This window comes from Sebastes fasciatus, chromosome 10, assembly GCF_043250625.1.
Source record: "Sebastes fasciatus isolate fSebFas1 chromosome 10, fSebFas1.pri, whole genome shotgun sequence".
NCBI lineage: Eukaryota > Metazoa > Chordata > Actinopteri > Perciformes > Sebastidae > Sebastes > Sebastes fasciatus.
The window spans coordinates 9,523,899-9,550,369 of record NC_133804.1 but is presented as its reverse complement, the minus strand read 5'-3'; the positions used below and the strand labels follow the sequence as shown (position 1 = coordinate 9,550,369).

Sequence of the window (26,471 nt, the reverse complement as noted above, 5' to 3'; positions counted from 1 at the left end):
ACTTGACAGATTATTTTCCTTGCTACATATGTAGACTCCTACTATGTTTACTCCTGCTCTAATTATAGACTCATCTGGCTGGAGGAGGGCTCAAACTGATGTTGTTGTTGTCACCAATGACCTCTTGTGTTTACAGGAGCCAGAGAGGAGTAAGGTACTCAAACACATCCAGCAATATTCAATCTTATTTTGGCTTTAAACCACACCTTTGACTACCGCAAAGCAAGGCAAGGCAAGTTTATTTTATATAGCACATTTCATACACAAAGGCAATTCAAAGTGCTTTACATATAAAAGCAAGATAAAAGAGCACAAAGTGCATTAGATAAAAATGAATAAAAGAATATATTATTATTTTTTATTTTATTTAAAAGGGACCATGTACAGTTTAAAACATAAATGTCACCATTTGATGCACCGTACCAGATTATAGCTTTAATCTAATTCACATCTGTAGTCCCTTGGCAGGTCAAAACAAAGAAACATACTACAGTCATACAAGAAAGAACATACAAAACGCACAATAGCACATCACAAAGTATGCTTGTCAAGTAAAAGCAAGTCATGAAGACCATGGAGGAAAGATCAGTGAGTACAGAGCTGAGCAGCTTTCAACACACGTTTTAAGTTGGTTTTGAAAGTGCTGATAGAGCTGCAGCTCCTCACATCGTCAGGCAGGCTGTTCCACTGATTTGTGGCCTTAACAGAAAAAGCTGAGAACAGTTTTTGGTCTTGAGTCTAGATTTGAAAGTGGCCACTGTTGCTGCATCTTTGATCTCATCTGGAAGTTTGTTCCACAGTTGAGCAGCGTAGCAGCTAAAAGCAGCCTCACCATGTTTCCTTCTGACCTTGGGTACTACTAATAGATTTTTTCCCCAGTGACCTTAGAGGTCTAGTAGGTGTGTATTGTGAAGCATATCTGAGGGGTAATTTGGACCTACCCCCTTTAGTGATTTGTAAACAAGCAGTAGTGTTTTAAAGTCAATTCTGTGACTGGGAGCCAGTGTAGGGACTTAAGTACTGGAGTGATGTGATCAGTTCTTTTGGTTTTTGTAAGAACTCTAGCAGCTGCATTTTGCACCATCTGAAGCTGTTTGATGGTCTTTTTAGGTAGGCCCGTGAAGAGACCATTGCAGTAATCGACTGCTCGAGATAAAAGCATGGATAAGTTTTTCCAGGTCATGCTTTGACATAAGACCTCTAAGTTTAGCTATGTTTTTAAGGTGGTAAAAAGCTGATTTGGTTATCGCTTTCACATGATTATTGAAGCTGAGATCACTGTTGATTAAAACACCAAGATTTTTGACAACATCCTTTGCTTTAAGTCCCTTTGTGTTCAGATGATTAGCAATCTTAATTCTCTCATCTTTCTTCCCAAATAAGAATACTGTAGTTGACTGTGGACTCCATGTTTATCTGCTTTGCACATTTTATAACTTTTTAAGACCAATTTCAATATGTTTGTGGTATTGATTGCACTGTATTGCAAGGTGAAATTATTTTGTTCAGCTATACATGACAACACCACAAACCCTGTTCTCAAATGTTACTATAAAATATAGGTGAATATCTTGCACAATATTTCAGACTGAGCTCAAGGGTTAATTCTTGACCTACAGCTTGTCAAAAAAAAGTCTTAACACAAGATTCAACTAAAATGTTTGTTCTTATGTGTTGCTGTTGTCCACCTCTGCAAATGCAAGGGATGTAAGAGTATTGCGATATTATGTTTATGTGTATTATGTTACTGCGATTCTCCAAAACACTATAGATTTTTAATTAACCTCTTAAAAATCTGACGGCCCGCCGGCAGTCCCAGCCACTATTCTGCCTTTCGGCGGTTGTAGCGGGCTCAGTTTCATAGCTAGAAGTGCAGTGACGGTATAAACCTAAGGAATCCATTGGTACCAACCATGTCATACTTGCATGTCGAGAAGGAGGATGTATAACACTACGAAATTATGCTAAATTTTGGTGAGGAAAAACTGGCATGGCCATTTCCCCCCCTTTACAGACATGCCGACTTTATCATAATCGCTTTTTTTTTTGTTGGCATAAAACATGTTTTTTGAATGCAGTATAAATGTAATATTTTTGCCTATTCTAAAATGATGTATTATTTCTGAATACTGGGGTCCCTAAACAGTCTTGGAATTACATACATTTTGTATGACAGGAAAGTTAAGACTCTTGTGGAACTATATTCATGTGTAATGATGTTAGTCCCCATAGTAGCCATTTTACATAGTGAATGTTGTATTACTCAGATTTTATACATATGATGGTGTCGTTATAGTTTATACTATGACAGTTTTCCTAAAATTAGATTGGAAAAAATCGCAATGTATCACCTTGCTTACAGTATCACAATATATTGCAATATATTGAATCATTACCCCTATATCATGATACGTATCACCAGATTCTTGCCAATGCACAGCCCTAGGAAATGCTATGTGTATTCAGCATAAGCATCACAGCTTAGGCTAACTGAATGAATAGCTAACCAAGATACATTTGCTGACACATCTGACAGGTCTCTGTTTTTCACTAGATAGCATAGGCACAGCTTTCTCTTGAAAGCCTTTTTCTATTTCTTCTTGCTGAAGCAGACTGACTAATACTCTGACTTTTGAAAGACAGTGCCGTGCTATCCTTCTAATCGGGCTCATTGGTGTGGTTTTGTTCCCTGCTTTACAGAGGACAGCGTTGTCCCTGTGGTATGCTGGCTGGAATCCCCCAGCTTGACCTGCTGCCCTGTGGTAGTGTGGTGCAGCTCTGTGCCTGGGCTTTTGATGGCTGTCCCTGCTACTCATAACTGCTGGCTGTATGACACCGATACGTCCAGTCACCCATGCAAAGGCAAGAAAAGGCCATTCAAGGTTTTCTGCAAAGTGCCTCGGGGGCTTCAAAAATAGAGAAGCATTGTTCTGTTGATCTCACTTTCAGTTTTAAATGTATAATGCTATTTGAAGGCAGTAACTTGCATTGGATTTTTCTTGGACAGACAGGTACATAGTGGGGCCTCATATCAAACAGCAATGTTGATAATGAATCTGAGACAATTACAAAAATAACCCCATTTTATTTTCTGACAAGGCAGAATGGACTCTCAAAACACAGGGTCCAGTAGACCACACCATCGTGGGCAGTTTACAGTGAGTGTCGGGTATCAGGGATTTTGGCCGGTTAGCCTCTTGGTTTTGAATGTATTGTATACACTTTTACAGTGTACTGTTTAGGTGGCAACAAACATCACTGAGGTTTTAGGTTTGAACAGTACTTGAAGACCATGTCAAAATGCTTAGATTCAATAACTATGCCCACTAAATAACATTCTACAGGATATAAGACTCAGAACTCTGAGGAGATAATAAGCCTACTCTATACCAGTGGTTCCTTAGGGCCGTTCACATGCTGCGTCTAAAAATGTGTGGAAAATGCCAGCTGTGCCGCTTTCATCATTTTATCCAAGGTGCATGGGAGGTTGCGCTACTGTTGCGCCTACCATTACTAACCAACCAAAATCTGCTTGCTACGATGATGAAGTTGTAGTAATTTAGCTGTAAAAGCCTCACTGACTAAACTAAACAAAGTCAAAACAAAGAAATGGATTTCCAGCACCTCACGGTAGCTTTACTGCTCCATTTCTTAGTGTCAATTTGGCTGACCTTTCAACCGGATGTTGTGACGTTCTTGGACGGAAAGGGTGAAGCCAGTAAAATAAATAAAGCTCTGTGTAGCCCTGCACTAAAATGATTAACTTCTCCTCCATATATTTACTGTACACTGATATTTACGGAAGAAAGAAACGATATCTGCCGTCTGTGATTGGTTGTTCCTTGTCACGTGACATGCTGTGCGCGCTGCAGTGTTCCAAAAGTTGAAATAATTTTATCTTGCTTGCTCCTCGCAATAGCGTCGCTCCCGCGTTTGAGCGAGCCTGCCACGCATCTACATTGACAACAACGAATTTGAGCACGCAAAAAACGTGGCACGTGAACCGCCCCTTAGGGGGACGTCAAAGATCACAAGGGGTGCGCCAGGATTTGTCTTCTCTGAGATAATGATTGAAATTAGATTTCTTCATGTATAACTAAAATCATAATAACACACTTAGTGGTTAATTTATACAAAAGCCTGTACATTAAAAAAAAAATATTTAAAATAATTTATTGTTTTGCTACTTCAGGTAGCACTTCACTGCAAAATCTAACATCCGGCTTCAATCCATATTTGTGGGCATTTAGCCTTTCAAAAACATTTTTGCTCTCCCGCTTGACGCACACAAAGGGAGGCCCGCATCTCTAACACTATTATAGTAAATTAATTAATTGCAAAAAAAGATATTATGCAAGTTGATTTATTAAAAAACTAACTCATTTAATACACTGAGTCACTTTATTGAAACTGAGGATTTTGTTTGAGGATTTGTAATTATTTTTAGGGTGATGAGTCTTTCTTAGATACAAGTAGGGGTGGCTTCAATGAAAATAGGTTGGGAACCACTGCTCTATACCATGATTTACATCTTCTCTCTAGTTAAGATTAGACTGTAGTTCCAGGGGTCAGGGGCCTTGTATAGATTAAGCAGAAATAGCATTTGGTCTTAGAGGTCTTAGACTCTGGTGTCACACCACTACTGCAGTGTTGGGATCAGGTGTCGAGCTGTTTGTGTACAACATGAGGCTGTGTCATCAGACAGTGACATTATCAGTGGAGGACTTTGGAGCACTTGTCAGCTGTAACCAACATTGTAATGTGCCTTGCCATCTTGGAGTAAGTGAGTTTCTATGCAAATTCTGGGTGGGAACAAGGAACCGAGGCCTCCTGTTATTCTGCTCCCCTTTTCACTTATCCCTCACTAAAAAAGCAGCCTGATCCATTCCTTCATAAAAGAGGGACTTTGGCTGCTTAGCAACAGTGAATGCCAACACTGGCAGGCCATGGCCACTCCCCCAGCACTGGGCTCGGCGTGGATAAGGTAACATGTTGCTTTCTTCCTTGCTTGCTCAATCAGTAAACTTGGGAGTGGAGCTCTACGTAGAGCACAATCCTTAGCTGGACCTTGACATGCCTGCACTGGGAGCAGTGTGCAGCCAAGTCACTGATGGTCGGAGATATTGCTGATCCAGTGCTGCAGTAGGCCTACAGGGAAGGGAGGAAAGAAACAGAATCTAATGCCTGCACAGGGGGCACCCTCATTCTGGCTGTGACGTTACTGATGCACGGTTGACTCTAAACACGAGGAGGGAGGAGTGGTGGTGGGACGGGGGCTGTTGGTGTCTGGCTGAAGCACACTTGCACACCACTGCCTGCCCAGTTGGCTGGATTTAGCGCTTTGGAAGGAAAGCAGTAATGGGATTATCTGTGAGAGAGTAAAATGAGCCGGGTGAACCTGTAAACAGTGAGTGATCTGACGTGATGCAGAAGGCAACACAGCTGACTGTGGAGAATGGCGGTATTGAGTTAGTTCATACTATAGTTGATCCATTTCTCAGTCAAAGGTAAGTGTTTTAAAAGGTTTTTTTTTCTGCAGTGTTGCTTTCTATTCGTTGGCTCAGTTTCTTGTGGCTTATCTTGGTGGTTTTATTTTTACATAAACATCGTCAGTTCATGGTTTTCTCAGGTGCAGTTGTACTTTACATAACAATGTAATGCCTAGTGATGTTTTTAACCAGCAAAATCACTGTTCTGCATTGTCATATTGTGTGGGAAGATACTGCAGTGGCGTTGGAGGGGCAGTTCTTCTTGCCAAGGTTCAATGTGCAGCAGTTTGCCATGGCTGTATAATATATTGTACAGATTGTAATTTACAGTAAGGCGTGTTGTTTCTCTGCCTGTTAAGCAAACGTATCCAGATTTGGACTGTTGGTCATGTTGATAAAAGCAGAGCAGCTTTCATATATCTTATCAGCAGTAGTGTCGAGTGTCCAGTAAGGCAGATTTAAATATTAACACCAAATAATTATTGTGGCATATTTATATTTTGAAAATGTCTTTCTCCCAAATGTTAAAGCCAAAGATCTCTTTAAAGACTAGACTAACACTGTTATTCCAGTTGAAGACTTCATTTATGGTGTGGTTGTTGTCTTTACAGACTGAGCATTTCTCTAAGGTTAAACATTTTCTAATTAGCATTTTGAAATGTGCATGATGGAGGTGGGGGCCAGAATTATAGTCGACAATGTGTTTTGAATTTCTCTATTGGTGTCTTGTTTAAAAAATAATAATATATTGGAGTTGTCATTTGTTGGTTCTGTTGCTTGCCAAAATTGGTTTGTAAAGGTGGCTGATATTTTGGCTATGAGAAAAAAACTGTCAATGTATTTATAGTTTAGTGCACCTCAAACTTGCAGCTATCTCTAGTGACTCCAGGGGTCCATGACTCTTTAACTCTTTAGTTACATCACTCACTTTAAGTAGAGCCTTATTTGCCTTTATATACTGTACATGGGGGGGAAATGTCAAAATGTTTGCACCCAGACTATTCAACTGGTGGAGTTTTGAAATTGCTACAAAAGAAACCTATCTTAGCAGTATTACACACAGATGAGCCAAAGACAAGCAGGCTGCCACTCACGATTGAAAACATGAGGTTAACATGCTGCATATTATAAATTGAAGCCTCTCTTTTTCTTAAGACATGTACTATGTTTTATTTAGAATGCTCTGACAACCAAGAAAACCCCCTGAGCTCAGGTTTATTTTAAACTAAGTCATATGTTTTCTGCATTTTGTTTTGTGTTTCCTGGGAAGGTCATGTACCCTCACTGATCCTGCCCCTCCCTCCTCAACCAGTATATTCCCTGTCTCCTAGACAATTATGTTCCCATACAACTAAACTGCATTGTGAATTACGTTTCGAGGGTATTTTGTCCCGGATTGCATTTGTTTTTGACATCTGACAGTCTGCAGATGTCCTTGTAGGGAGGAGGTCGGGTCAAACAAACACAGGACTTTCACCCAGGAGGCCACTGCTTGTGTCCCATGTGAAGCCAAAAGTCAACATTCACTTGTTTTAATTTACGTCCGTAGCTTAAACCTGCAGTAGGCAGAATATTTTTGGCATCATTGAGCAAAACTTTGATAATAACCTTTCAGCATATTGTAATTCAAGTGTTCTGAGAGATAACAAGACTTCTGCACATCCTCATGGCTCTGTTTTCAGGCTTTAAAAAAATCAAGCCCGTGACGGGAGACTTTGGCCAATTTCAGAGAGAGCGTTCCTATTGAGCGTTCCTATTGGCTATGTTCCGGCTGGTGGGCTTTGCTTGGTATAACTGATCTCAACATGGCTGCCGGGTCACAAACTTTCTAATTTTACAGCTAAACGGTACACTAAAATATGTTTCTGAAAACATTTGAGGCGAGAAATAGGCATTACAGTAACAGTATGGATTCATATTTGATCAGTACTGCCTAGTTTGACCGCTTGATCGGAGTTTGCGAGTGATTGACAGCTGCTCAGAGACGGCAAGGCTCCAGCTCGGCTCTGATTGGTTGTTTTCCTCCGATGTCTGAAATCTTGCAGATGCCATTGGGAGCACCAGAGGACACGGAGGCACTTGATTTTTTCAGATTAACTTTCTACTGTCAGAATATAGTGACCATTTTATAAAAATAACTTTTTTAATCATATTTGCTCCATTTCTACCCACTGCAGCTTTAAATAATGCAGCAGTCATTTTAAGCCAAACCATGATGTTTTTTACTAAACCTAACCAAGTAGTTTTGTAGCATTTTTTGTTTTGTTTCAATTTACATTAACCACAAGTTTAAAACTGCGACCGTAATCCGGTGGAACATACATTTCCCTCAAAATATAATTGAGAATGCGGTTTAGTTGTATGGGAAAGTAATTTTTTTTAGGACACAGAGTTGACTTGACAGAAGTGCAGCAGACTATGCACAATTTTTCTCCAAACAATCAATATATATGTTGGCATTTCATTCACTATTTGGGGTTGATTACAACCCTGGACAGTTGAACAAGTTTTTCAGTTTTTTTTCTTCAGTTTTTTTATATGCAGCAGAATGTCTGGAGTCTGCATACTGGAAACTTTCAGGCTGTTGGTGACTTGATATCTTACTCTCCGGTGGCACATGCCACAATGGTGCTTTTGTTGTAGTAGATGCTGGCAAGCTTAGCAGTCCAGTCAGCTTAAATAAACATAACAGTACACAACAAAGCAGTTAAGACTGCCGTTTACTTCTCATGCCAAACCCACATTGGCTCATTTAAGGCTTGTAACTGCTTGGCCAGCCTCACATTTAAGCTTTTATGAAACCATGATTCGGGAGAGACGGAAGGTGTGTCTGGTAAAACATATCTTTAGAAAGGGTACAGATATTTGGGTAATTTGATATTCAACAATCTAAATGAAATCACATTGTATCACATATTACAACTAGGAGATAATTTAGACTTGCACTACAACATTCCCTGAGCAGGATTCTGATGACTTTTGCATTTTTCATTGAGCTAAGTCATAAATAATTTGAGTATCCAGGTACTGTTACAATGACCAGTGACTACAAAGGCTTAGGAGAGCAGGCCAGAGCCTTTTTGGAGCCCTGAGCTAAATTTTACACTGGGATGTCTGAAGATAAGCCTATGGGTCAGTTCGGGACGCTCCTGTTAACATTCAGTGATGTCAGTATAGATTGTGTAGTAACATGGGTTATACAAATTTGACCTTTTCCCCTTTACAGATATTCGTGCCTGATCAACAAAACTGATGGATTACTGTGCTGCTAACCGAATGCAAGGCTATTCAGAGCTACAGAAGTATCCTGTCTGAACTCCAAAATGTCTAACGTGACATTTAACATGTCCACCGACCAAGTTGGGAGCACAGTTCTTCTGCCCCACAGAGAGGCCATCTCCCCTGAGAGTCAGTACAGCATCTCGTCACTGTCACCTTCACCTGACACCAACAGTAGTATTTCAAATATGAGTGACAGAGAAACCAGCTCCCCTGACATCAACATGCTGGAGTGCTGCCTCAGCGACGGCTTCTCTGTGGATAACCCCTACAACAACACTGTACCTCAAGATAATGAATGCTGCAGCGTAAGCATGAACCTGAACCAAACTTTTACCACCACACCCGTTAACAGCAGCGGGAATATCTGGAATGAAAACTTGAGTGTGATGAGCAGCCTTGAGATGGGATCGGATGAGTACCAGACTTTCATTAGGAACACAGAGGATGCAAGTAGCAGTGCAGTGATGTCTTCAGACTCTGCTGGGAGGGAAAGCCAGCTGAGTTCAGGCGAGACTTCCCGTAGAGGATCCACCGAGAACGACTGCTGCTCCCTGAGCTCTGGGGAAATGGTAATAAGGAGCAACAGTTTTTGTCTTGAGGACCAGTCCCTCTTAGTCTCTTCCCTGGAGGAGTCCTCTATGTCTCTGGCTGCGGGCCATCCCGCATTTCCGGCTGATTCTAACCTGCTGTCAACCACTCTGCCGGACGTCCTTGAAGAATCCACAGAAAGAGTCATTGAGAACATAAGCCATCCGTGTCTTGGCACGACTTTCATTCATGCAGAGCACCCCACTGAGGAAAATGATATGGAAACATCCAACTTTCTTGTAGCTCTACCAAGTGAGAACGAGGGAGGTCTTTCGATGACCTTTGTCTGTGAAACATCTCCTGCCGATTGTGGAAAAGACGCTCAGGTTGCTAGTGCTGAAGCGGAGCCGTTGCCCAGTTTCCCTGGAACATTTACACCAGAACAAGGCAAGACCCTTGAGTCCACTCTGTCAGCTATACAATACACTGATAAGGATGTCCATACTTCCACTCCAGTATTAAACATTGGGAACATGATGCCTGGCTTCCCCTCCTTTTCAGAGTCTCCCAGTATTGGAAACGCAGCCATCCCAGGACTGCACCCTGCTAAACGGCAGCAAATCTCTGGGACTCCTAACCGTTTGGTTGCAGGACTGCCGCCTTCAGCCAGCAAAGTCAAGAAAATGGAAATTAAGAAGTTTCCCAAGTCCGACTTCAGCAGCGTAAAATCTAAAGTCGTGACAAGAAGTGTGCATCAAATGTCAGCGTCAGGCCCTGCTTCACAGCACAAACCGCCACAAGTTAATGTGAAAAATAAACACACTGAAGCACATAGAGGAGCAACCATTAGGATTAGTCCTGCCAAGTTAAGGAGTAGCACTGCAGTTGTCTCACCACTCACCACCACTAAAATGGTCAATGATGCTCAGAGACGGGTGAATACAGGGGCTGATAATTTGGGCTTGAAAACGATTCAGTCATCTGGGCACAATGCTGTAGATGGACAGGGGAAGAGTAGAGCATCCCCACCTCACCAACACCCAGATGCAAGTAATCATGCTTCAGCAATCCAATGCAGCTCTAAAACTGAACAAGCAGCGTCAAGCCAAGCAGCAGACGCCGCAGTGCAGCATTCTGGCAATCAGACCCTCTGCTTATCATCCTCAGAAAAATCCCCTGACAGAAGTGGCCAAACGGATCCCAAACCAGCTCCAAAAAAGGGCGTGCTAAACAAAATTGAGGTCAGGTCAGGCTCGGCTTTAGGTCATAACAAGCCTCCTGTCCGCAAGTTGCGGCCTCGCTGCTCATCGGAGAGTTCATTATTGTCATCCAGGCCACCCAGGGAGAAGAAAGCAAGTCTACAGTTTTCAGCCAGCTTTAGCATTCCCAAAGCTGACACCCACCTGAAGCAGACCAAACCAGGGAACCTGAATAAAAAGGCCACAAACGGACTTGCTGAAAACTCCACCAGAGAGGTTAAGAGGATCAGCCTGGTGGTGAGTATGGATTTATAATGTAAACAATTAAAAAAATCTGCAATCATTTTTACTTGTTTTCAAGTACTGTTAATATTCATGTTCTTGCAGCTTTTTCTGTGGGCCACATTAAATCAAAATATTTTGGACACTGATTTGGTTGGAGCTGCCAGGGATCTCTGGGAAAATGTCTGTTTGTGTTGTGAACCATCAGGACCAATTGCATAGAGCTTAGGGACTGAGTGAGAAACTGCTCTCTTTGCAGGCAGAATTCAGAAAATCGACAACTGCGGGAGCCTCATGGGATGAGAGTAAGAGCAGATTTCGAGGACGGTCATCTCCTAGACAAACAAGAGGAGCACCACCTTCACTACTTCCAGCTGCCAGTCCCAGACCAGCCACTCTGTCTACCAGGCAGAGGCAGGGAACCCAGGGGAGGGATGTACACAAAACTGTAGGGACACCACAGTCCAAGCAGAAGGACAGCACAGGTAAGTGGGATACATAGTAATTGGGTTAAATACTGTACATGCTTTGTGTTTTTTGTTATCGAGTTAAGCTGAGCCTGTGATGATATCGCAGGGGTCTTGAGAAAAGTTTAAAGTTCATTTGTTTCACAAATGGGAAAGTTGACCTATAAATGTTGGTAAATAAACATTGACAGTACGTCACAATCAATACCCTCATAAGTGGCTAAGCAGAGAGTGAAGGATTCCCTAACTTTTTCCTCTGTTTACACAACCGAGAGAGAGGGAGAATTGTGTAATAGGCCAATTTAACCCTGTGTAAACTGAAACAAGCACAGTAGAGAAGTTGACTTGGACTGGATTTGAAGGGCCGTGTAGGATTGAAGGCAGCACCAGAAGTACATGGTTTTGTGTGGGGTTTACGTACTGTAGCTGCGGCAGGATCCTTCAAAGCAACAGTTATGTTATAAGTAGGGCTGTCAATCGATTAAAATATTTAATCGCATGATTGTCCATAGTTTATCGTGATTAATCGCAACTTAATCAAACATTTTTTTATCTGTTCAAAATGTACCGTAAAGGGAGATTCGTCAAGTATTTAATACTCTTATCAACATGGGAGTGGGCAATTATGCTTGCTGTATGCAAACATATGCATTATTGGAAATCAATTTCCAACAAAAAACAATGACATATATTGTCCAGAAACCCTCACAGGTACTGCATTTAGCATAAAAATATGCTCAAATCATAACATGCCAACTCAAGCCCAACAGGCAACAACAGCTGTCAGTGTGTAAGTGTGTTGACTTGACTATGACTTGCCCCAAACTGCATGTGATTATCATAAAGTGGGAATGTCTGTAAAGGGGAGACTCGTGGGTACCCATTTTCATTCACATATCTTGAGGTCAGAGGTCAAGGGACCCCTTTTGAAATTGGCAATGACAGTTTTTCTTCGCCAAAATTTAGCGCAGGTTTAGAGTTATCTAGCCTCCATTGCGACAAGCTGGTATGACAAAAAACTGAGTCCGCTACAACCTCGGGAATATGGATTGCTTTAAAGAAATTAGTGGCGTTAAAATTAATTTGCTTTAACGTGTTATCGCGTTAACTTTGACAGTCCTAGTTATAAGGTAGTGCTTTATACTCTTCAGATGATTGATAAACATTTTATTTATTTACAAGCTTGCCACCATCATTTCAGAAATAATGAACATGACGGATACAAATAATAAATAGCATTATTTAACTTTTAATTTGCGTAGCTCTGCTCCACATGCCATTGTAAACTGAAATGATTCAGGTTGTAGTAAAGCAGTCTCCCCATCAGAGGGTGACATTAAGCAGTTCCTGTAATAGACCTACTGTCAGCCTCATGATGAGCTCAGCCATGTCCCACAGGAACCGTGTTGGATACAGTTGTCACCTCCGGTCTCTTGTCCAGGTCTTGGGGATAAACAGCCAACTCCCTCTGCCCTACTGCTCTTCATAGTAAGAGGAGTCCTGGGGAAGGAGGGGGGGGACTCTTCCTCTGATGGGAAGCCATCTGTACGAGTGGAAAAAGCAGGGGAAGGAAAGGGAGGTTTTGAGCTCAAAGTGAAAACAAAGTGTTGAAATCAGGAGTCCTGAGCACAGTAAAGCAGTAACCTTCACATGCATGCTCCGGCTACAGGGATACTTCACAGGGATGTATTATTTTTCTTAAACTTAACTTTTTTTTTTTGTTTGTTCATATTTGACATGTTTGCTGTAGAGTGTAAGATACATGCAGGTACGTTTTGTACAGTTTCTTTATTAAATGTAACAAGAAATAGGTAAGCTGTCAGGGATCATTTAAAGCTTTTCATAAATAAATATTTACATTGTTTTCCAAGCTTTTAAATGTGCTTTTTTTTTTTTTTTTTTTAACTAGTTTTGGTTATGGACAAATGTCTCTAAAATATCCCATGAACAGGACTCATTACCTGTTATAAGAAAACATTGTCTGGTTTGTTAAGCCTGAATTGGGAGTCTAGGAGCTCTGTAGATATTTTATTTGCCTGCGTTTTTACTCATGATTGATACACTGGTAAGCTCAGTATGTGTATTTGTCCTTAATAAATAGGTTCATGCTGCTGACCTCCAATGTTTATGTGCACTCTATTGTATCCCAGGCAGTCAGAGAGTGCAGGCAACAGGAGAGCTGTCCCTTGGAACCGCCTCAACATCAAGTATTAAGCCTCAGCTGAATGGATCCCGACCTCTTCATACTCCCACTCGGCCCTCTCTTATGGGCCCTCCCCATACTCCTACTTCTAGACTACCACGCAAGCCCCCGGGGCCATCCAGGAGCCTTACTGAGGCCAGTACTCACATGAGCGAAGGTGCTGGGAATAGTACACAAGGTAAGCCTAACAAGGATTTACAATTTTTTTAGAAACATGATGTTCAGTACCCACAGACAATTACATAAACGTATAAAATCAGTTTAATGCAGGTGTTTTCTGGGATCAGGCCGCATCTGGACATGGAGGGTAGGGGCCTCTGTTCTAAATAGTGACCCACTTCAGGGCTGGGCTTGGATGTAAATCTCCCTGTGGCAAATCTTTCTCTGATTTAATACCTCCACATCTGCCAAGACACAGGGGCTTGGCAACTAAAAAAACATTTATTTTAAGAAAGTAGACCATCTTTCAAAGCTATCAAAAATTCTGTGTGAATGAGCTGAATTCCAGTCCAGTGCCAGCAAATCATTTTGTATTGTTGCTGAGCTTCGAGTGGTTCTGATGTGTTCTACTGTATTGGTATTTTATTTTCATACTGGTGTATTGTATGAAGAGAAGGAGCACTGTTAGACAGCAGGCTTTTTTTCCACCCAGCATCCTTAACAGCATGCAGGTCTGATTGGCTGAGAGGATGTATTTTCCAAACTGGGGACCCCCCCTCTTGTGTGGTTGTCAAGACAACGGGTTCTATTCCACTCTAGTTCACACACAGCGTTGCCTGGAGGAGAGTGAGCAGACATACACTACAACCGATGTCGTCTGAGGTGCAGAAAAGGAGCAGTTTCCCTATTTTTCTTGTTATTAAACCCCAATGGCTGGTTACACAGGACTTCGTAGCTGCACTTGGACTGAATTTCCAGCTCATGTTTTCAACAGCTCCTCTTTAATAGCACAGGGCAGTGCAGCATCCAACTGTGATCTCACCCTCTTGACATGCCTGCTCATTGGATCCTATCGTTTTTGTATCATCCCTTTGTTAGCTGCGTTTAATGGAAAAGATAGAAAGCTTTGGAGAAGTAAGTGAGACTGGAAGATGAATCATAATTGCAGTATCCATGGTGAAAGAGCTTCTGAATATTTTAATCAGTTTAGCTCAGAGGACATACGTACGTATATTATGAATATGATGTACTGGATTTCGGACCCCAGGAAGTTTAGCTGGTGCCATTGGCATCCGTTAATGGGGATCCTTTTAAATAAATATTAAAATATTTTTTTTACATGGATGATATTCATTCAGTCATTGTTTATACATTTGATTCTATTGCTACCTCGTGCTATGGTCAATTTTGTCACAATGGTCAGATTAACATTACCCTTTGTTAATCTGATTCGTTGTATTTTACCTTGATGATTATATTTAAGCGCATTATTAAAATGCTTGTTATGGTCTGTCAGCGGTGATTACAGCAGTACTTTATTGAAAGCAGAGAGGTATTGAAATGCCCAGTGAATTTCAAGTGCTTTTACACAAACATGTGCGACCTTCAAAATTTCACAGCATGATATGTAACATTTAACCAGCACTTCTCTTGTTGGTGTTCAACAGTTTCTGGAGGAGCTTCACATAAACCATCCCCTTTCAAAAGTGTTGTGCTGAAAGCTAGACTCATCACAACCCCTGGGAAAAACACTGAACCATGTGAGGTCACATCTCTATATACACACACACACACACACACACGCTTTTACATTTCAGACTTGATTTTTCCTTTATCTTGTTTTCCTGTACAAGTATGTCATTTTTTTTTATTTTAGTTTGAAGATATTGAGCTTAAATTCTGATCAGTCATTAAGTCCCTTTCTGAACTCCCGCTGGTAGAGTAAATGGGAGTGAGACCACATTGATTTTTACATCTTGAACTGCTTACACTATGATAAGAAAATGGCCCTGTTAAATCTGACTTGTGTTGAACTTTAAACCATCCCAAAATACTCAAGCTATTGTGACTCCCTAATGTTATTTGCTGAGGACTCTTAGATGTTGATTGAATTAAATCAGTTGTATCTTTGCTTTTCAGTAGAACAGTATGCTTGATCAAATTATCTCTAGTATAAAGCTGTCTGTGGTTGTGGTCAGTTGCCAGTTTGTGCTCCAATATGGGTCAGATTAACTCCTGCCGCTTGTCTCACCTGGATCTTCTGCTTGTAACAGCTTTGACAGCATGCAGATCTGCTGCTCCCTCCAGCAAAGGCGCTTCAAATTCTACAGTCAGTCCTCTGAAAAGGACCACTTCTGCAAGACTTGTTCGTCTATCTCCAAGTGGACCTGGTAAGAGTTAAATTGTTTCTATTTGATTTATGTATGTGTATTATCCTTTTTTTAAATATTTAGATGGCTTGTCATGGGTGTGCGATTGGTTTCAGAAGATATTGGTTATTTTGCTTTCTGTAATAATGGTGTAGTTTGACAACAACAAAAAAGGAAAATAGAAATGCAGTTTAAACCTCTATATTTTAAATGTGCTAATCCTGTTTAGTATTCTTGATAGAGACCTGATACATTATGATACTGCTGTATTTGTATCAACTACAAAGAGCACTGTCCTCTGCGGCCTTATCTTTAATTGATTTTCAAGTCTAGCATCTAATTGGAAGAATATTAACTTTTAATAAAAATACGGTAGTGTCTAGAAGATAACTTGCAAATACTTACAAAAACTCTCGGGAGAGTCACTGCCTGACGACCTAACCTTAACCATCGATCGAACCATCGATTATTGATGCCTACTGTAACCTTTTTTACCCAAGATTACATGCTGAGAAGGTGGAAGTGCTTTTTTTTTTTTTTTTAAGCCCTTGGTGTCTACCGTCATCCTTTCAGGCTGCATACAGTCCAAACAAATACTTTGCGTTCCAATACCCATACTACCATATTATTTATATATTATATATAGATTTAGTATGTCCCAATACATAGTATGTCAAATGCAGTATGCTAAAAATACCAGGAGGTCATACTACATCCAGTCGCATTTTAGAGCAAGCTTTTCTGGCTATACTGACCCACAATCCTCTGCGCAGTGGATATTAGAGCAAGAGGGTCAAAGTTCAAGGCGCAATGAGTGACAAAGTAGTATGTCCCAATTGTATGCATACCGCATGCAACGGTACATACTTTGTAAGGGCAGCTGCAGTATGTACTAAAAGTAAAAACAAAAAGTATGCGATTTGGAATGTAGCCATAAGGTAGAGCAACCTGTATGTATCCTGTGAGGTGAAAATGAGGGCAAAAAAAATCCAAAAACCCTTTTCTGGTGCTCTGAGTGCACGGTAATAATTAATTAAAAGCAACCCAGATAAGGATCAACATTTTTATCACCTCCTCTGTTCTCTCATCTAAATATAGTGACTGGACAGTAAGAGGACAATGTTTAGAGGTTTTAGTATATCGGAAACTATAAAAGTAGTACGCCCTTGTGGCTTGTATCCATAGTGCTTCTACTTTCAGCTGAAACTACTGATTAACTAGTATTTTAATGCTGCTCAGTGTTATGAGAAATGTACTTTAGTAAATCAGATGTGGCTTGTGCTCATTTTAACCAGAACATTCAAGTTGTGTTATCCTTTGTGTTCATCAGTGGCAACAACTGTTTCCTGTAAACATAATCACACTATTGCCCTTTGCATCTTTTTGGGCTCTTCATGTGTCTTCCTGTCGTTTACAGAAACTAGACGAAAGACATGTTGCATTATATAACACTCTATTAGTCAGCATGTTGTTTTGAGTCTTTTATTAAATATGTTTTGCAGTCATAGCTGAGGACACATTTTCACAGAGAGCAGTGCCAGCCAAGCTGTTTTCAGCTCAGCTCATCGGACAAAACCATGCCATGAGTCTGTCATCTCTTGCCATCCCCACTGCTGGTAACATAGGGAAAGAGTGGGGGACTGCTGGATTATTTTCTCATTGGCTGCTGTTCTGCTGTTAGCTCCTCCCACCCCACCCCCTCTGCTCTCTTCCTAGCATCCTGGCTCTGCTACAGCACCGCCATCATTAAGCTTGGAGATGCTGCTTTGCTCTGAGAGATTCATTTGTTTTGGTGAATAGCTGAAGCCTGGCTTTACCAAGAGGATTAAGGGATTTTTAGGTTTTTTTTCCCTGCCCCTATCACATCTATCAGGCTGTGCCACAAACCGCTGGCCAGCCTTTAACCTTCTCTCTATCTCCCTGCCGTCACAGCTGAGAATTCAATTTTGAGTTGGGAGACCTGCCATGCTGAACTGGGTGCCTTCACTTTTTTCAAGGCTGTCTCAGTGTTGTAGCTCTTACTACTGTTTTTTATTGATTTATTTATTTTTTGCCTGTCAGTTCTGCTGTCACCTGAGGTGTGATACACTGAGGCACACCATGGCATGTGGTTCATAGCCAGCATCAAGCTTCAGCATTTGGAAACATTTTTTCTTTTTTTTAAGTAATTGTTGGCTAAAAACTGTGGCCGTCTTGTTTTATTTTTGAAAGATGTTATGGTCTCCGAAGCTTTCCCTGTCGAACATCCACGTGCGTCTGACAGCCAAGGGTTTACTCCGAAACATTCAGCTGCTGTCAGGATGCAGGAAGAACACTGTGGTTTTCCAAGCAGGTCTGTCACCTATTTCAGTATCAAATATTTCTGCCAGCATTGTTATAGTTTTTGGGCGTCATTGTTTGTGCTATGATATTTCAGTCAAGCCTACCAGTATTTGCCTCACACGTAGACCTGTGCAGTTAGCCGTTTCTAAAATCTATTTTTAGTATGGCTGTTTACTAGTTGGCAAAGCAGGAGGTTCATCTTTCATTTACCCACCTTGGTCACTAAAATGTGTTACCCTGAGCAGAAGTATTGTAAGATACAAATCTTGAATTCAGGAATAATATTTTTTTATGAAACATCAGAATTGTGTCCTTTAAGTCATATTGACATTTCAGGATGGCTTTTTATTATTTTTCAATGACTGTGCGTCAAATTGCACTTTGTTTTGCTCTCCTGTTCACTGGGACACCCAGTACTCCTGTTTCACCCTGAGATATACCAAGGTTATTTTGGTTATTAGTCTCTAGGTTGAACCATGGGAACCTTGTTGTGATTGAACTGTGGGAACACAGTAGCTTCCTGTGGTTCCCACATTTAAAGTATTCTTCTCCTGCTTTGAAAGGTTATGACCAAATATGGTCATTTATTTTTGCAGTCTCAAAGGTTTTAATAACTCAACGGGATTACAGTAACTGTATTTCTTATTTATTTTATCTTATTTAAAGGTGCTATTGATAACATTCAGCCATTAGATGTTGCATTCTCCTCCCCCATTCCATTGCTTTTTACTTCACAACAAGTTGTTGCCAGACACTTACCGTCAAGCTCAGCCATTTATCCGTTTTTTCCACACTAACTGACGATACAGAGATGCGATGTGATACCAACCTCGTTATACCATTGGCTCACAAGCCTTGTTAGAAGTGGGAACAAAACGTCCGATATCTTCGACGGAGATGAGCAAAACATTCTTTTGGGACCCGTCAAAATTTCAAGAATTAATTCACAATCATCTTTTTTTTTTTCAGGAAAAAACACACTTTTATTCAGCACCTTTCTGAAAGCTCTGTGGAGGTATTTTTTTTTTTTTTTTTAATGTCTACATAAAAATGTTATCAATAAGACCTTTTAAACTTAAAGTATTATTAGTTTACTTAAAAACAAATAATTGTTTTAGTATATACAAAGGGCCCCCATGCATCAGTCATTTATTTATTTTAGACAAGTGTCCAGTGAATACTACAATGACAATTATTGTCTGGTATTGTGTCAACCAAGCACTATATAACAAGCGCCTGATTGTGAGGGGTCTCATCACCCATCATGCTTTGTGCTATGGTGTGATATCTCTTACAGCAGCGGAGCACTATGCCTCGGAGTCACTAAATCACTCAGTATTTGATGTTAAGATAAAGTGGTAAAAAATGAGGGCAACGTGTCATCAACTCTGTTCAGACACACACTGATGAAAATAGCTGCAGGTCCTCTGTTGCCATGGAACAGCAGTCAAAGGGAGAGACGGCCTATGTGCTTATATAAAGTCAAATTCTAATGACAGTGCAGATATGTGTGTTTATGGAAAGCAAAAGTTAAAAACGCTGTTAAAATCGGAGATGATAAAGCCAGGGATAATACTAAATCCGAGAGTTTGCTAATGTGTGAATATATATTCTCTTTTGTTGTAAATACACCGGTTCAGAGATTCACTATATGAATCTCTAAACCGGCCATCTCTTAGGACCATTTTGAATTATTTAAAAAGGTGAGTGCATGATTTTTTTTAGATTCAGCAGAAATGTGGTGCATAATGTCCACTTCTGGTCTTGGAAAAGAGCACAAGATAATAGCTGGGGGGAAAATAAACATAGATGGGAAGATCTTTCTGCCAGTTCTCTTTATATGGATATGTTAAAAGAGGTATCACGAACATGGCAATTATCCCACTATTTGTTTTGATTGTCCTATGAGGGCTACAGCTGGAACTACATTTTGCTTCAAAAATAATTAAAAAAAATAAAATACATTTATGAAAAGATGAATAAACTATTACATACTGTTACATTACTGAGGGATAAGAGATAATTATAATAATAATAATACAGAACTCTATTTATTTATATAGCGCTTTTCTTAATGAAACATAGTGCTTCACAAAAGAAAATAAATTGACTATTGCATACTAATACATAACAGAGGGATAAGCGATTCACATGCTACTTACTAACAACTACTTATTTTTCATATTATCACATAGACAAATGTAATATTTCCACAATATGATGTGAGTCGCCACTCTGCAGTAGCTCCACAGCCTGAGTTTGTCTTTGAGGGTGGCTTTATTCTGCATGCAGTCATGTTTGTGGTACATGTTGGCTGTGATGCAGATGGTGTCCCTTTGTGCTCTTTGCACAGCCAGCAGAGGGCATCCTAATTTAAAGAAAACCTTTTAGGTTTATAGAACTGCAGCATCATCAGAATGATTGAAAGCTGAGCAGCGCCGCTCAACTGTTTGTTTGGATCTGTGACAGATATTTTGACATTTGTCATGCTGTGCTAATGTACTGTACATGATGCAAAAATAAAATAAAAAATATTTCTCTATATATATAGATATAGATATATCTATATATCTATATCTATATAGATATATAGTGTAAAAAGAATTCTATGTAAATTAGGAGGATGCAATCAGTAGATTAAAATGGGGGATGCAGTTCATTCAAGACCAGAAAAACTGATTTCCGTCTGAAAAAGCACAACCTTGTGCTACAGACAGTACAAGCTCCAGAACATGTATGTAAAACTGTTAATCAATTACAGCGTTAGAGGCAACAGCATTCTGAAATTCATTTAAATGATATAGTAAGGTGTGTGTGTTTTGTTTGTCTTGAAGGCGTTGCCTGTCTTATATGCTGAACAGTTTACTTTAGCTGTGAGACACAGAGAGGCCACTGAGAAACTAGTTTTTTGAGCTGAACTGCACATCCGGATGCGGAGCTGTGTAAACTCCAGTCTGTGGCATGAACGCAGCATATAATTATTCAGATGAAATGGATCTGGCTTTTTTATTATCCTGTTCTCACATAGAAGCTTTTCATTTTGCTCCATCACAACAGTATTCCCTCTGTTGGAGTGTTATTCTCTCTGGAGTGTTATGTTGGCCCTATCTGGCCGGGGCTGTCCGCTCTGCAGCTCCTGGATCAGTTGAAGTTATTTCCTCTTGTTAGATTAAATACCTTCTCCTCACTGCCAATAGAAACTGCAAGGTCTTATTATGAAAGACATCCAAGTAAATGCAGCATTATTTTGCTCAGCATATCCCACAGTTACATACTGGTGTTATTCTGGGATGCTTTAAAATGATACCCTGCTTAGTGCATCTAAATTTAACTTGAATATGCTCCAGGTTTTGTGGTTCTTAAAGGACATGATTATAAACACTTCATGGGCAGGGGATGTGCCTACTCAGCATTAGCAGAGCACCCTAGGGTGGATTTAACTACAGTGCCATTTTTAAAGATTTTGTCATTGTTTTTACTGTTCCAAATTCAATTGTAACTGTCAATATTTTTTTTTGTTTTTCCGTATTCATCTTACGTGGCTCTAACAGCTGTCATTTGAAATAGCAGACAGAGCTAAGTGAGTGTCCCCACAGGTGTCCCCACTGGTGGAACAGTATATTCCACTCACTGGCATTCAGGCTATTCTCACTGCTGTGTTACATAATGCTCACTACAGTCTCCACACAAACAAACTGTGCTTTCAAAGATACACACAGGTGTCCAATATCAATGAGAAGTCCTTTTCCTCCCTCTTGACCACATGTATTGGTATCGAGTTTGTGTGTTTGGTGTCCTCTGCTCTGGTGTCTCAGTGTAGCAGAGTAAACAACGTCTTCTTCATTAGTAGGATTGACGATAGCTGTTGTATGGGTGTGATGTATTTATAAAACTGATGTAAATCAAAGCTACAGTAGCACGGCCTCGCTAAAATAGGTTGTCCTTGGTGACCAGTGTCTGCACAGCATTAGATTGAATCAGGATATGGAAAACTAATTGCATTCAGAGGATCCGTTTTATGTCCGGGCTGTCGGAGGAGCAGCACTGGGAATCTGGACTGCAGAAATACCCAGGGCTCTGACACTGGAGCTCGCTGCGTCTGTGACCCTGACAGGAGTTGTATAGGGTGGGTGGGGTGGTGCTGCTGTCAGACGAGCTGTAACGCTTATGGAGGGGGGTATGATGATGATCAACGTTGTCACAACACTCAACACATGTTCTTTCGCAGTGGACAAGAACAAACCCAAGGCCATCTCCCGCCAGCAGCACCCTCAGCAGCAAGCTTCCCAACCGAACCAGCGTAGTGGACCTCCGGATGTGGTACCAGAGAGCGTTGCCAGGGATGGAAGAAAGGACCAGAACATCAAGCAGCTCAGGGGGCTCCTGGCAGCTAGTAACTGCAGATTTGAGGCCGCCGCCATCGTCTTGCAGCACACTTTGGCTGAGGTATGAATGTTTCATTTATGACAGGAAGTTAATTTTTTAAGTTTTATATTTATACTTATATTAAGTTCTTTTTCCTAGCAAATTATCTAATGCATATAAAGAGAAGAAATAATGAAGTGTATTGTACAATTACTGCAGCTTTAAGCTCCACTGACCTTTTATTGACAGAAATGTAGAGAGGTCTTTCGATAACACAGACCTGTTACATATAACAAAAATATGCATTTGCCGTCAGTAATCATGATACTTCTGGAGATAATCGGCCCAGTTCAGTTTGTGGTATTGGATTGCTACTGTAATACGGCTGAAATCAGTGCGTGGCTCACATTACCATGTTATCACACAATGTTGCCTATTATAAAGAAGGTATCACAATATATGTCAGACCGTTATTATGAGGAATCACAATATCTGTCCAACTAGTGGAAACCATGCCCATAAGACTATTCAGAAAGCAGAAATCTTTTTTTACATAGTTTTACAGAAAGCTGAGATTAAACAGTAGACAAGTACTTAGTTTTAGCTTTAACAAATGGATTAAAAACACAGAAATGCCAACAGACCCAAAATGTCCAGAATGAAAGAATGATCGTCTTGATCTCAGATTCTTCTAAATATCCCCTCTTAATCTCAAAATGTACAGTTTGTGGTTTAGTGTACACAAAGTCTGACATAATTACAAGTGTTGCAACTCCTGCAAATCCTGTGTTGACACGAGGCAAACTAAATGCCATTTCTATTTACAGCAACAGCATGGGGGGGCGATTGTAAGGGTAAGGATATGAGCGGCTGCACACAAAGACAACACAAAACTGCCCTGTTGTCATCACTGAACAACTGAAGCAGTCCTGGATCAAAGAAAAATCCTGCTCCGTTTAGAAATGAATCTTCATTTCAGCATGTTTTTATGAAGATTTTATCAGAAGAGCTGAACTTCTATCAAAAAGCTCACCATGAGTCTTTCAGTTGTACCTTTTGTAGATTCAGAGGTTATTCAAGCAGGCAGGCAGGCATGCCTTTAAAATATGAATGTTTGTTTTGGATCTGTTTTAATAGTGGTGCCATGTGATTGGCTTCCAGGAACTGGATGCCCCAAGGGATTAATCTTCCCACAGTGCAGTGCAAACAGGCTTATCCTATCAGCTAACCTCCACCCGACCCAAACCATCACACTCCCTCATTTAGTTGTTGTCAAAGCAAAATTATGATCTGGTGCTTGGATTCTGATAAATATATTTAATCAGAAGCTCTACAGTCTAATATGAGTGAATTATACAATTAAATTAAATTGGCCAAATGCAGTTAGTCAAGATTTATATCTATGTTTTCCTGTAAACCTGGAGTAAAAAAATCAGATACTCTGTTTGCGTACATAAAATGACACAAGCTATTTCAGACCCTCTGGTTAACTTTAGAAGTGTCCTTGTCAAATCCTTTCACACATATGCGTTGACTGGAACGTACCGTCCAAATATATAAATTGATTTAAGACACAAGATGATTTTTAGTGGCTCATAAATACAGTATTTAGTGTGCTAGTGTTGATATCTCTATCAAGTAACATTGTCTTCTTCTTTATATATTAGATTTTATTCAAGAAAATTAAATTTTATCTTGTTTTTGAATTCAGATAGATTTAAGTGAGGAGTCACAAAACACTGTTACATGTGTATAACAAATACTGAATCTAGTGGTTCAGTGCTGTTAATTAAAATCAGTGATGGGTAGCCTGAGGTCCAGATGGGATTTATGATATATGTGAGATTTGATCTTGTCTTCCACTCTCCATTATCCCCTGGTTAACAATGCTGTTGCTTTGACAATTGTCAAACCTCAGCAGCATTCAATCAACACACTGAGATAGTTTATCAGCAGTAATTGTAGAAACACTTGATAAACCAAGGTTAATTTGTATCCAGTAATATCACCAGTTCAGTTAATTTCCCCTGCTAACCCTGCTGCTATTATCAATATACAATATATAAAATCATTATATCTTTTTTCCTGTCTTACTTTGTGTTTGTTGATAAGCTTTATGTCCTTGTCAGATGAGGCCTGATTTGGTGGTACAAAGGGCACACATCAGGTCTGCCAGGACCTTCCTCTAGAGGCCGCTGGGAACTTGGCCATCACTCTTTTGCAATCCACTGGACCTTATCTGACATTGTTGCTACCCCTCTGACACATCAGCACGGGGAGTTGAGGCCAAATCCATTAAATGCACATGTGTGAGGCTGTAAAAATAACCTGCTTGAGCACATAAATCTTTATTCAGTTTAGCATCCCTGTACTGCAGATACAGTAGACTTGCTGGGCACCAGGGGGATGCAGAGGAAAAAAGCTACAATAGTTACCCTATTTCAAACCCTGCTGCAGCTGTGGCGCTTCCAGCTTAGCAGAGTCTATCACACACACATTAGCAGTGTTTGTGGGTGAGGGATCATATACTTGTTGCTGCCGTGAAGTGTGTTCCAAAGTTCTTTAAACAAGCTGTTGTTTGCAAGCACTATGCTATGTAATATAACCAAGTGCCACAGGGACTCAGGAGGAAAGGAAAAACCAGAGTATCTTGAGAGTGTTTGTTTATGAAAATTTAACAAATGTGTGAACGTGGTTGTACACTTGAGCACTCTGCAGCTGAGAACTATTTCAGTAAAGTAAACCAACCGTAATACAGAAAGTCACATTTATTTCCTTTGGCCTAGATTACAGCAACTCCATTTACTCCTGCTCAACTCCAGAGTTTGACACCAGACAGATCCCTTGTGGCAGCGCTCTGGATAGTTGCAGTTGTGACAGAGTTCATATCACTCCAATTTTAGCCTCAATGAGCACTGTTGTTACTTAATTTCTGCTGCGAAAAAAGGTGCAACAGGCAGAGATCCACCAATACTGATATTGCGCCGATACTAACGCAAATAGCTTGCTCGGGTATCTGTGACAATGGGGCCGATCTATTTAATTCTATGTCTGTCTATGTCTGATTACACGTGCACATGGCGATATTGGGTATTTCACGCTTGCTACACCAACAAGTTCTACAACTACTTGCAATATCTGCAAAGCCAATGTTTCGAGGGCTGGCAGTAGCACTGCAAAATATAACACAACCCACTTAATCGAGCACCTCCAGATGCATCATGCTGATGAGTTTGACGAGTTTAAACCAATCACATAGAAAGGACGCAGTTTACTTTGTCAGATGCATCACAAAGACGCAAAAAACTTCCCAGTGAAAGTGACAATAATAGCAGAACATTTTGTTTTACAAAGTTAGGAAAGCAATGTTTAAATGAAGCCTGATGCTGCCTTACACATAACAGAATGATCCCAGTCACTGCCACATAGTGAGACATGCAGCTTATTAATTAAACACTGGTATCGGTCGATACCCAAAGCCCAGGTATAGTTTCAGTATCGGGACTTAAAAAGTCAGAGCAGTGCATACCCAGAAAAAATATAGGTATTCTGATTATGCAGTCAAGTGTCTAAGTTATTTTGACATTTGCTCCTCAGATTTTTAGGAGCCTTCTTACCGTCAACAATGAGCCATCAACATTTTTGCCTGTTGTAACTTGAGCTCACATTCCAGACATTAGAAAACCAGTAATAACTTATTTTTTAAGAATATTGTGGAGAGTATTGACGGATGGATTTATGATTCATACAAAACAAGAGAAAATGTGTTTACATGTATCAGATGCTGACACATGCAATGTGACGGACAGCTGGTATTTATGGCACAGTGTGTGATTTCCAGTCACTGTTGTTTGACTCATATCACTGTGTTTGGGTGGCAGGGTTGTGAAACTGATTACGTCAACAAATATTAAATACACAACATGTTTTTTCCTCTCATAGAAAAGCAGCCGTCTCAACTTTAACTACAGCATGCTCTGCTTTTTTTCACCCCTGCCACTGGAGCCAATGATTCCAGTGGGACA

The 26,471-nt window shown here is 40.4% G+C and overlaps 1 protein-coding gene across 5 annotated transcripts in view; it reads left to right on the top strand.

Annotated features, from left to right (window-relative positions):
- Positions 1 to 26,471, top strand: part of mtus1a (microtubule associated tumor suppressor 1a) — a 39,034-nt gene that overhangs the window by 1,409 nt on the left and 11,154 nt on the right. For 2 of the 5 annotated variants that reach the window (XM_074647966.1, XM_074647968.1), the window contains exons 2-8: positions 8,716 to 10,795; positions 11,040 to 11,265; positions 13,398 to 13,628; positions 14,489 to 14,524; positions 15,058 to 15,150; positions 15,664 to 15,780; positions 22,310 to 22,527. In XM_074647966.1, the coding sequence (XP_074504067.1) occupies positions 8,813 to 10,795; positions 11,040 to 11,265; positions 13,398 to 13,628; positions 14,489 to 14,524; positions 15,058 to 15,150; positions 15,664 to 15,780; positions 22,310 to 22,527 (2,904 nt within the window). In that variant the 5' untranslated portion in view covers positions 8,716 to 8,812. Of the gene's footprint in view, positions 1 to 88; positions 155 to 5,218; positions 5,508 to 8,715; positions 10,796 to 11,039; positions 11,266 to 13,397; positions 13,629 to 14,488; positions 14,525 to 15,057; positions 15,151 to 15,663; positions 15,781 to 22,309; positions 22,528 to 26,471 lie in introns of those variants that run through there. The other 3 variants (XM_074647969.1, XM_074647967.1, XM_074647970.1) reach the window with 3 other exon arrangements.